General features: G+C 42.4%; 1 protein-coding gene and 1 pseudogene across 1 annotated transcript; one reads left to right on the top strand and one right to left on the bottom strand.

Moving 5' to 3' along the window:
* Positions 1 to 2,572: 2,572 nt before the first annotated feature.
* Positions 2,573 to 3,547, bottom strand: LOC132131559 (olfactory receptor class A-like protein 1). The gene has a single exon (XM_059543614.1). The coding sequence runs from the start codon at positions 3,545 to 3,547 to the stop codon at positions 2,594 to 2,596; it is 954 nt and encodes a 317-aa protein (XP_059399597.1). The 3' UTR covers positions 2,573 to 2,593.
* A 1,235-nt stretch (positions 3,548 to 4,782) lies between these two features.
* LOC132131334 (olfactory receptor class A-like protein 1) lies at positions 4,783 to 10,754 on the top strand (annotated as a pseudogene).
* Positions 10,755 to 11,873: the final 1,119 nt, after the last annotated feature.

The following is an 11,873-nucleotide window of genomic DNA, read 5'->3' on the forward strand; positions in this document are numbered from 1 at the left end:
TGACTTATGTTTTCTCTTTTTTTTATTGCATCTTTTACTTTCTGTTTCACTTCTTGTTCTATCATTACCTTTATTTCATACTGTTGTAACTGGTGTTCTCGTTCTTTTTCTTCCCTATCTCTCTCACTGAGAGTTACATCTATTTGCCCTTTCCTGATTTTAAAAGTACCGTCACTTTTTGCTGTTTTAGTTGTGGTTTTAACCACCCCTTCATTTATTTCAAACAATGGCATTTGCTTTGGGGCTGATGCCGTTACTTTATCTGTGGGCGGGGCATAAGGGGGTGGACTCTGATCTTTCTCCTCTGCCCATGTAGCACTTTTTACCCTAGCTGCCATGGCAGCAGCTATTCTGCTCCATTTTCTCAATTCTGCTTCCTTCTCTGCTATGTCCTTGTTACTCTTTCTTTTCTGCCATACAGAGCCCGTTTCACCCTTTTTTCGCGCTATTTCTAGTTCACCGTTGGCTCTTTTCTCCTCCTCTAAGATTGCCTTTAGCAACTTCCCTCCCTTTTTTGTATCTCTTTCCCACCCATATAGGCTACTCAGCTTCTCCCATGCCTTTCCGAGTTGTTTTCCTATTTTATCTCTGTCTTTTGCTCTGAGTGTTTAAGCATTTGTTTACATAATCCCTCCCACGATTCCCCGTATGTAGCCATCCTAATAGCGGTACTGTTTCCCTATCTGAATCATACCTTTCACAATACTTACTATGTCCTAGTAATCTACACAACAAATTGCTTGGGGGTACTTTGACTCTTTCTCTGTCACTCGGTAACAATAATTCTTTAAATGATAAGTGTCTTTTAATCATCAGCCACTCATTCACCCGTGTTTTATTTCTTTCACACTTATCTTTCAGTTTCTCTCTCTGGGCCACCAGAGTACTGCGTCCGTTCCTACCAGGTCACACTTAAGTGACGGTCCAGAGAAGGTGCGCAGCACTCTGACCTCCCAAATACGAGTTATATTTTCATGCAATCACACATACACATACATCAGACCAATCCTAGTATTTAAAACTGTTAACCATGCCGGGATTTTTCACAAAGGGGTCTTGAATTTTACATACAACCTATTTTCCTTATAGAGTAAAACCACGCCGGGTTATTCTCACCCTTAAACCATGCCAGGATTTTCACAACAGTTTAAAATATTTTATTTTACCTTTTTAGTCCAATTCTGACTCTTTTTGTTTTAATTAAAATACTGATATTCACCTCTTCATCAGTCTTTAAATTTGGTAATTGCCAATATGCAGTACTTTTGTTAAAAAGGTGTCTGCTTACCTTTGTTAGTAGTTTTCCAGCTGGTTGACTGAAAAAGAGATGTCCTTCAGCGTCCAGTCTCGTGACGAATCCGGGTGCCCCCTCCAAATTGTTGGAAAGTCTGCCCCTGCAGAGTTTTCCTCCCAGTTCGTTGATTCGTCAAATGATAAACTGGAGACTTGTATATGGTTTAAGATAAACCATATACTTTTAATCTTTTAATAAAGAATCAGAATTGTCTTTTCTGAGCTCAGGATTACAGTCTACCAAAGATATAACATCTGGGCAGTCCAGAATGTTTTACAAAGCATAAGCAGTTCATTATATATTCTTGCTTCACAGTGGATCCTCATTAGGTACTTTTCCACTGTGCAGGGCGCTGACATTCACAGGTGTCTTTCTGATATTTTCTAGCCTTGCAGTTTCTGCTGAAGTTAGACAGAGAGAGAGAGAACAACACCTACACACATTCTTCTAAAAGACAGTTTGTTCATTTGATTTGTTACAATTTAAAACATAGACACAATAATATTTTCCACACCCCGCACATGGCATGCAGGAAAAAAATAGTAGGCTAAATCGTGTGCACGATTTACTAATTCATTCCCTCGATTTGCTAAATGTTGTGTGTGTGAGATGGAGTGTGTGAGTGTGAGTGTGTGTGTGCATGTAGATCTCACATGCACACTTCAGAAGAATTCAGCTCTTACATTTAATTAATTCAGTCATCATTAATTTCAGCTTTTTGTGTTTTCCCACAGTTCACTGGAGTTTGTCTCAGTGTGTCTGGATTGTGGATCCATCTGTGATTTACGTCCTTCATTCCACCGGAATCTGTTGGAACGGATTAGATTTCAGTGGAATGAAGAACATGACACATGGAGAACAACATTTGGGAAAAACACAGCGCCCTTCCTGAAAGAGTCAGTCTGTGGACGAGAACACGTTCTTGCCCTGTATGTCATTCAAAGTCAGTTAATGTTCAAAAAACTCTTTGTGTGAATGTAAAGCCTGGATTACAAATAAAATCATCTGGAAATGACTATGACAAAGATATTCATTTCCATACAGTTAGAAATTAAGTTAGTTTGATTTGTTTGTCTCAGACACATACACCTGACAGATAAAAGTACATTCATAGAAACCTGAGCGTTTGTTCCTAGCAGATGTGAAATGAAGCAGGGGCTCATTATTAGTGTAAATTAAATAGTCTTGGCCATCTACATCCCTCCATCTAGAAATGAATCTCTCTGTCCATAAAGACAAAGGATTACAAAAAAAATTTAAACAAGGGTTCATAAAAATCATTTAGTCTGCGACTGTCCATCAATCACTGGGCTGAGCTGCATCCGAGAACGTCTTTGGCTCTTTTCCACAATTCAACTGTTTATTGACTTTCCTGTTAGAGACGATGATCACAATGGGACTGAGGGCAGCATACAGAGACGACAAGAAGATCCTCAGATCTGCGATCAGCGAGGAGCCAAGCATATTAGGCACGGTCAGCGTATAAACCCACAATCCATTGTCCACTCCATAAATCACCACGTAGATCGTGACTAGCGTGACGACGGTGAGGGCAGCGCGGCGCTCTGCAGACAGACCCTGCCTCGCCCCGCCGCCCCGCAGACCCTTCACCTGCCGGCTGCGGCGGAGCAGGAACACCAGCAGGACCAGGCTGGCCGTTGCCATCAGAGATATCGGCACCACGTCTCGTCCCACTTGCACCCCGCCATTGGCATCCATCGACAGCTTGGACGGGAAGATCATGATACAGAACTTGACGTTGATCCCATTCTGCAGGAGTATGGAGTCGTTCCGGGCCCCTACAGCGAACAGCAGCGCGGCGGTAGTCGTGGAGGTGTTGATTAGCCATAGAGCCAGGAAGAGTAGAGCCAGGTACTGGGCGAACAGAGCACGGGTGACGGCCAAACGCGAGCCCGGCGGAGCCACGCTCAGGCACTGATACACACTCAGCAGGAACGTCAGCCAGATGGACATAGATCTGGACGTGCGGTAGATGAAGATGACCACCTTGCAGACGGTGTCATCAAACACATTGAGGATCTCAAACGTGGCTAGAACCTCCAGCAGGCAGCGAACGCCCACCACCATCAGGTTAGAAGACGCCAGGTGCAGCACGATGGTGTCGGTGGGCGAGAGACGGCCCTCGTGATACACCAACGAGAGGAAGGCACAGATGACCACGATGTTGCCTGGAACACCAGTCACGGCCAGAGACAGGAAGAGCAGGCCACGCGTCAAAGTTTCCGAGTTCATCTCCACCGCTTCGGTTCTCTTGCAGCTTCTCTTGAAAAATTTCCTTTCTTCAGATTAAGCTTTCGTTTTATAGTCTGGCTCGGGCCACTGGGATCTTCCTGTACGGGACGGTCCAGCGACTTCAGAGCTGAGCTCAATTATCTGAATGATGTGCAGTTGACTGATTCTGTCAAAGATGCAACACTCTCCCGTGAAAATATTCCAGTGAGTGTCAGTTTGTGCCTGAAGGACAGCGAGTGCTTTAGCTGAGACTCTCTCAGAACATGTTCATTAAATGTAAGCACTTGACTCGATCCTGTAAAACTGTTTCTCAATATTGTCTCACTGTCTCTCGTTTCCATCTCTGATCAGGTCTCTATTTCTCTGAACAAATTTAGGACTTTAGGACTGTATTGTGAGTCATTCAGATTAAAATCAATAAATGCAAACTAAATCTTAATGTTTGAGCTTATTGGTTGACTTAATATGAAACCAGGGATGGGTTTGAGCTTCTGACTCTGTCATTCAATTAGTCATGATTTATGAAATTGAGAAATAAGAGCGTGCATCAAATGATAGCACATGTTGACTAGAGGAAAGGAAGTATAAACATGGTTCTGTTGACGTGTGCGTCTGGCCCGAGGGAATCCTGGGTCACTGATATCACAGTACATGAAGAACTCATTAACACCACATCAGAAAACAGACCAGCCCAGACCTGCTGTAAAGCATCGTCCCAAACCTCCTCATTACAGACCATGTTTGCAAAGATTTAATTATCTAATGCTCCTAATGTTTTCTAATTCTCTCATGAGGGACACCATTAGTGGAAAATTAACAGCTGCTCTCACAAACGAAAAACCTTAGATTTTTTTGCTTCAGAAACAGTGTTAGTTGATTAAAAATGAAAATAGATTGACCACATTTACCACTCATCAGAAATATAAACATGAACACAATGAGAAACGCAAACATGAACAGAAACAGAAGAAAAACAGAGAAGAGTATTCAATTGTGAAAAATTTAAGCAAAATCTAAATCATCCACTGAGGGGAACGTCTTCTGTTTTCTCAGCTTGCCATTGAAACACTAGCTCTTTTAGTCATGGAGTAATTAAGATGCACCTCAGGTGGACACTTTGGTCTCATTTGTGTCTTCATGTGGGTTTTCGAGTCCCTATCGGCTACCCTATGGGTATCGGCTAGACATGGACTTCAGAAAGCCCTTCAAACAGAGCATTCATACTCAATCTCTAAATGGATCTATGCGTCACCATCGAGGGGGTCTCGTTCCTGCTGCAGGCGGGTCTGGGGATCCTGGCCAACACACTGGTCCTGCTGGCCTACGTCCACATCATGCTGACCGACGCTCAGCTGCAGCCCGTGGACTCCATCCTGTGCCACCTGGCCTTCGCCGACCTGCTGCTGCTGCTGACCCGCTGCGTCCCACAGACCATGACCGTCTTCGGCATGAAGAACCTGCTGGACGACGCCGGCTGCAAGGCTGTCATCTACATCTACCGCATCGCCCAAGCGCTGTCCGTATGCATCACCTGCATGCTGAGCGTCTTCCAGGCGGTGACTGTGGCGCCGGCGGCCAGGCCGCTCCTGTCGGGGTGGAAGCTCTGGCTCCCACGGCTGGTCATCCCCACCTTTGTCACACTGTGGTTCATCAACATGGCCGTCTGCATCGCCGCCCCGTTTTCTCCGTCGCCCCTCGCAACGGCACAGTCCCGCCGTTCACCCTCAACCTGGGCTTCTGCCACGTGGACTTCAGGGATAACCTGTCCTACGTGATTAACGGGGTGGCCGTGTCGGTGCGCGACTTTGCGTTCGTGGGCGTGATGCTGGGCTCCAGCGGCTACATCCTGGTCCTCCTTCACCGGCACGGCAGGAAGGTGCGGGGCATCCGGCGCTCACAGGGTGCCACGATGGAAACGCGGGCGGCCAAGACGGTGGTGATGCTGGTGGTCCTGTACGCTGTGTTTTTCGTGATCGACAACGTCATCTGGATCATCAAAAGTGGTAAAATATAACTTAATTCACACCATATTTCTGATATTATCGATCAATCTTTTCAGATTAACTTCGATCGTTCACTTTTATTTTATTTCCGTGAGTGCAGTACACCTGCAAAGCGTTAGCACTCGTTAGCTTGTCATTAGTGTTTTCATTCGAACCTATCGCTGTATTCTTTTCTCCTCTCGCTCCAGTTTTTCACAAGTTCATCAAACAACCGCAGTATAGAAGTTTCATCAAGCACGGTGAGTAATGGCTTCTCCTATCATTGTTTCTTGCACCTCTTGCCACATGTATAGTTTATCTATCTCTGTCGCTGATGAGGGATTCACATGTGATAAATGCAGGGAAATAGTTAGGCTGACAGAGAAGATTTCAGAATTAGAGACACGCATCCAAACTTTAATTGAGGACAGTAAGAATGTTAGGGCTCTAGATACGGCTTTGGATGCGTCTAGCTCAGTTTTCGGTTTTATTGTTCGGTTCCGGAAACAGAGCCCTTGCAGCAGGGCAACTGGGTGACGGTGAGGCAGCGTAGTCGTGGGTCAAAACACCGCTCTTCTGTTCCGATCAAAACATTAAACAGGTTCTCCCCACTCAGTGATGCACCCACTGAGAAACCTGATGAAAGTGCTCTAGTTATTGGTGATTCTATTGTACGGAACGTGAATATAGAGACACCAGCCACCATAGTCAAATGTTTACCGGGAGCCAGAGCGCCTGACATCTTGGCAAATTTAAAAGTGCTGTCTAATGCTAAACGTAAATACAGTAAGATTGTTATTCATGCCGGCGCTAATGATGTTCGACTTCGCCAGTCGGAGATCACTAAAAATAACATTAAAGAGGTGTGTGAACTTGCAAGCACGATGTCAGACACTGTAATATGCTCTGGTCCCCTCCCTGCTTACCGTGGTGATGAGATGCATAGCAGATTGTCATCACTCAATGGCTGGATGTCTAAGTGGTGCCCACAGAATAACATAGGTTTCATAGACAATTGGACGAGCTTTTGGGGCAGACCTGACCTGCTTAAAAGAGATGGTCTTCATCCCTCCTGGGGTGGCGCCACTCTTCTCTCTAGAAATTTGGCAAATAGTCTTAGTGTTTATACTTGAATAACTGGGGCCCAGGTCAGAAAGCAGACAGACTGGCTAAACCGACCGTCTGCTAGCCGCCTCCCGTCACAGAGGTCAGTTAATTCTCAGCACATAGAGACTTTTTCACCTAGATATCACACTATAGAGACTGTGTCTGTTCCCCGAACTAGAAAAAACAAAAAACGTCCAAACCAAGTTAAGATTAACAATTTAATTGAGGTTCAACAAATAAAAAACAGAAGCAATATGGATAAACAAATGATTAAGCTTGGCTTATTGAATATCAGATCCCTTTCTACAAAAACACTTTTTGTAAATAATATGATCACTGATCATAATATAGATGTACTCTGTTTGACAGAAACCTGGCTAAAACCTGATGATTACATTATTTTAAATGAGTCCACCCCCCCAAGATTACTGTTATAAACATGAGCCGCGTCTAAAAGGCAAAGGTGGAGGTGTTGCTTCAATTTATAACAACGTTTTCAGGATCTCTCAGAGAGCAGGCTTCAAGTATAACTCGTTTGAAGTAATGGTGCTTCATATAACATTATCCAGAGAAACAAATGTTAATGATAAATCCCCTGTTATGTTTGTACTGGCTACTGTATACAGGCCACCAGGGCACCATACAGACTTTATTAAAGAGTTTGGTGATTTTACATCCGAGTTAGTTCTGGCTGCAGATAAAGTCTTAATAGTTGGTGATTTTAATATCCATGTTGATAATGAAAACGATGCATTGGGATCAGCATTTATAGACATTCTGAACTCTATTGGTGTTAGACAACACGTTTCAGGACCTACTCATTGTCGAAATCATACTCTAGATTTAATACTGTCACATGGAATTGATGTTGATGGTGTTGAAATTATTCAGCCAAGTGATGATATCTCAGATCATTATTTAGTTCTGTGCAAACTTCATATAGCCAAAATTGTAAATCCTACTTCTTGTTACAAGTATGGAAGAACCATCACTTCTAACACAAAAGACTGCTTTTTAAGTTATCTTCCTGATGTATCCCAATTCCTTAGCATATCCAAAACCTCAGAACTTGATGATGTAACAGAAACTATGGACTCTCTCTTTTCTAGCACTCTAAACACAGTTGCTCCTTTACGCTTAAGGAAGGTTAAGGAAAACAGTTTGACACATTATGGTATAATGAGCATACTCGCACCCTAAAGAGAGCAGCCCGAAAAACGGAGCGCAGCTGGAGGAAAACAAAACTAGAGGTATTTCGTATTGCTTGGCGGGAAAGTAACATATCCTACAGAAAAGCATTAAAAACTGCTAGATCCGATTACTTTTCTTCTCTTTTAGAAGAAAACAAACATAACCCCAGGTATTTATTCAATACAGTGGCTAAATTAACGAAATATAAAGCCTCAACAAGTGTTGACATTTCCCAACATCACAGCAGTAATGACTTTATGAACTACTTTACTTCTAAAATCGATACTATTAGAGATAAAATTGCAACCACTCAGCCGTCAGCTACAGTATCACATCAGACAGTGCACGATAGACCCCCTGAGGAACAGTTCCACTCATTCTCTACTATAGGAGAGGAAGAATTGTATAAACTTGTTAAATCATCTAAACCAACAACATGTATGTTAGACCCTATACCATCTAAGCTCCTAAAAGAGGTGCTTCCAGAAGTCATATATCCTCTTCTGACTATTATTAATTCCTCATTGTCATTAGGATATGTCCCCAAAACCTTCAAACTGGCTGTTATTAAGCCTCTCATCAAAAAACCACAGCTTGACCCCAAAGAACTAGTTAATTATAGACCAATCTCGAATCTCCCTTTTCTGTCCAAGATACTAGAAAAGGTGGTATCCACACAATTATATTCCTTCTTAGAGAAAAATGGTATATGTGAGGATTTCCAGTCAGGATTTAGACCGTATCATAGTTCTGAGACTGCTCTCCTTAGAGTTACAAATGATCTGCTCTTATCATCTGATCGTGGGTGTATCTCTCTATTAGTTTTATTGGATCTTAGTGCTGCGTTTGACACAATTGACCACAACATTCTTTTGCATAGACTTGAACACTTTGTTGGCATTAATGGAAGTGCATTAGCATGGTTTAAATCGTACTTATATGACCGCCATCAGTTCGTAGCAGTGAATGAAGATGTATCCTATCGATCACAAGTGCAGTATGGAGTACCTCAAGGCTCAGTACTAGGGCCGCTACTCTTCACGCTTTATATGTTACCCTTGGGAGATATCATCAGGAAACATGGTGTTAGCTTTCACTGTTATGCTGATGATACTCAACTCTATATTTCTTCGCAGCCCGGTGAAACACACCAATTTGAAAAAAATTAATGGATTGCATAGTCGATATAAAAAACTGGATGACAAGTAATTTCTTATTGCTAAATTCTGAAAAAACAGAGGTGTTAATTATAGGACCTAAAAACTCCGCTTGTAATAACCTCGAACACTGTCTAAGACTTGATGGTTGCTCTGTCAATTCTTCGTCATCAGTTAGGAACCTAGGTGTGCTATTTGATCGCAATCTTTCCTTAGAAAGCCACGTTTCTAGCATTTGTAAAACTGCATTTTTCCATCTCAAAAATATATCTAAATTATGGCCTATGCTCTCAATGTCAAATGCAGAAATGTTAATCCATGCTTTTATGACCTCATGGTTAGATTATTGTAATGCTTTATTGGGTGGTTGTTCTGCACGCTTAGTAAACAAACTACAGCTAGTCCAAAATGCAGCAGCAAGAGTTCGTACTAGAACCAGGAAGTATGACCATATTAGCCCGGTCCTGTCAACACTGCACTGGCTCCCTATCAAGCATCGCATAGATTTTAAAATATTGCTTATTACTTATAAAGCCCTGAATGGTTTAGCACCTCAGTATTTGAATGAGCTCCTTTTACATTATAATCCTCTACGTCCGCTACGTTCTCAAAACTCAGGCAATTTGATAATACCTAGAATATCAAAATCAACTGCAGGCGGCAGATCCTTTTCCTATTTGGCGCCCAAACTCTGGAATAACCTACCTAACATTGTTCGGGAGGCAGACACACTCTTGCAGTTTAAATCTAGATTAAAAACCCATCTCTTTAACCTGGCATACACATAACATACTAATATGCTTTTATTATCCAAATCCGTTAAAGGATTTTTAGGCTGCATTAATTAGGTAAACCGGAACCGGAAACACTTCCCATAACAACCTATGTACTTGCTACATCATTAGAAGAATGGCATCTACGCTAATATTTGTCTGTTTCTCTCTTGTTCCGAGGTCACCGTGGCCACCAGATCCAGTCTGTGTCCAGAACAGAGGGTCACTGCAGTCACCCGGATCCAGTACGTATCCAGACCAGATGCTGGATCAGCACCTAGAAAGGATCTCTACATCCCTGAAAGACAGCGGAGACCAGGACAACTAGAGCCCCAGATACAGATCCCCTGTAAAGACCTTGTCTCAGAGGAGCACCAGGACAAGACCACAGGAAACAGATGATTCTTCTGCACAATCTGACTTTGCTGCAGTCTGGAATTGAACTACTGGTTTCGTCTGGTCAGAGGAGAACTGGCCCCCCAACTGAGCCTGGTTTCTCCCAAGGTTTTTTTCTCCATTCTGTCACCGATGGAGTTTCGGTTCCTTGCCACTGTCGCCTCTGGCTTGCTTAGTTGGGGACACTTCATCTACAGCGATATCGTTGACTTGATTGCAAATAAATGCACAGACACTATTTAACTGAACAGAGATGACATAACTGAATTCAATGATGAACTGCCTTTAACTATCATTTTTTCATTATTGACACTGTTTTCCTAATGAATGTTGTTCAGTTGCTTTGACGCAATGTATTTTGTTTAAAGTGCTATATAAATAAAGGTGACTTTGACTTTGGATCTACATGCTGACAGTGCCGCAGGTGCCTCCGGTGGTGGCTGACATGAGGGTGTTCTTCTCCTCGTGCAACGCTGCGCTCAGCCCGTTCCTCATCATCTCGTCTAATAAGAAGGTCAAAGCCAGGATGGTGTGTGCGACCTCGTCAGACCAGGAGCGACAAGCAGAGGATATCAAGGACTCAAAAGCTGCCAAACACTGAGCTTAACAAAGATTTGTAGTTTTGCAATAGAGTCACAAATATGTGTCCCTGGAGCACAAAAGCAGTAATAAGTATCACAGGTATATTTGTAGCAATGGACAACAATATCTTGTATGGGTCAAAATTATACATTTTTATTTTATGCCAAAAATCATTAGGATATTAAGTAAAGATCATGTTCCATGAAGATATTTTGTAAATTTCCTGCAATAAATATATCAAAACTTCATTTTTGATTAGTAATATGCATTGCTAAGAACTTAATTTGAACAACTTTAAAGATGATTTTCTCAATATTTAGATTTTTTTGCTCCCTCAGATTCCAGATTCTCTAATAGTTCTCAGACAAATATTGTCCTCAGACACTTAAGACTGGTTTTGTGGTCTAGAGCAGTGGTCCCTAACCACGTTTCTGGAGGCCCTTAACACTGCATGTTTTCCATGTCACCTTAATCAAACACACCTGATTCAGATCACCAGCTCATTAGTAGACACTCCAAGACCTGAAATGAGTGTGTCAGACAAAGGAGAGATGCAAAATGTGCTGTGTTGGGGAGCCTCCAGGAATGTGGTTGAGAACCATTGGTCTAGAGTGACATATTGTAAAGATATTATATTACAATCTTTTAAAATTAGATATTGTATATAATATAACATAATATCTGATATTATTAAGCCTGACCGTGTCTGTATTTGAGTGGCACCTAATAAATACAAGCGTGTACGTCTGCAGACTGCAAGACGGGGGTGTAACTTGAAGTGGGCGTAACTTGAAGTAGGAGGCGTAACTTGAAGTTGTCCAAATCACACAGAACCATGCGAGATCTCACAATGATAAATTGTTGGAAATATGGCGGCTTTAATTAGGGCACAGAGTAGAATATTGATTATGTTTTAAGGGAGGCAGGGGTTTTAGGCAGGATTTGATGCATGATGTGTGTGTAGATATTAATATTAGGGGACAATGTGAGAGATGTGTACGTTTTAGTAGGAAAACGTATTATCTGATCCACACTCCGGAACAGAAGAGGGCGGTATTGCACCAGTACTTGTGTGTCCAACATTCTTGAGCTGCCCCGCTGCAAAAAAATAAATAATAATAATAAGAAAAATACACCT

Source organism: Carassius carassius, chromosome 48 (genome assembly GCF_963082965.1).
Source record: "Carassius carassius chromosome 48, fCarCar2.1, whole genome shotgun sequence".
Taxonomy (NCBI): Eukaryota; Metazoa; Chordata; class Actinopteri; order Cypriniformes; family Cyprinidae; genus Carassius; species Carassius carassius.

Bases quoted from the DNA above. Each gene is read 5' to 3' on its own strand.
- LOC132131559 (XM_059543614.1), bottom strand. From the start codon at position 3,547: ATGAACTCGGAAACTTTGACGCGTGGCCTGCTCTTCCTGTCTCTGGCC.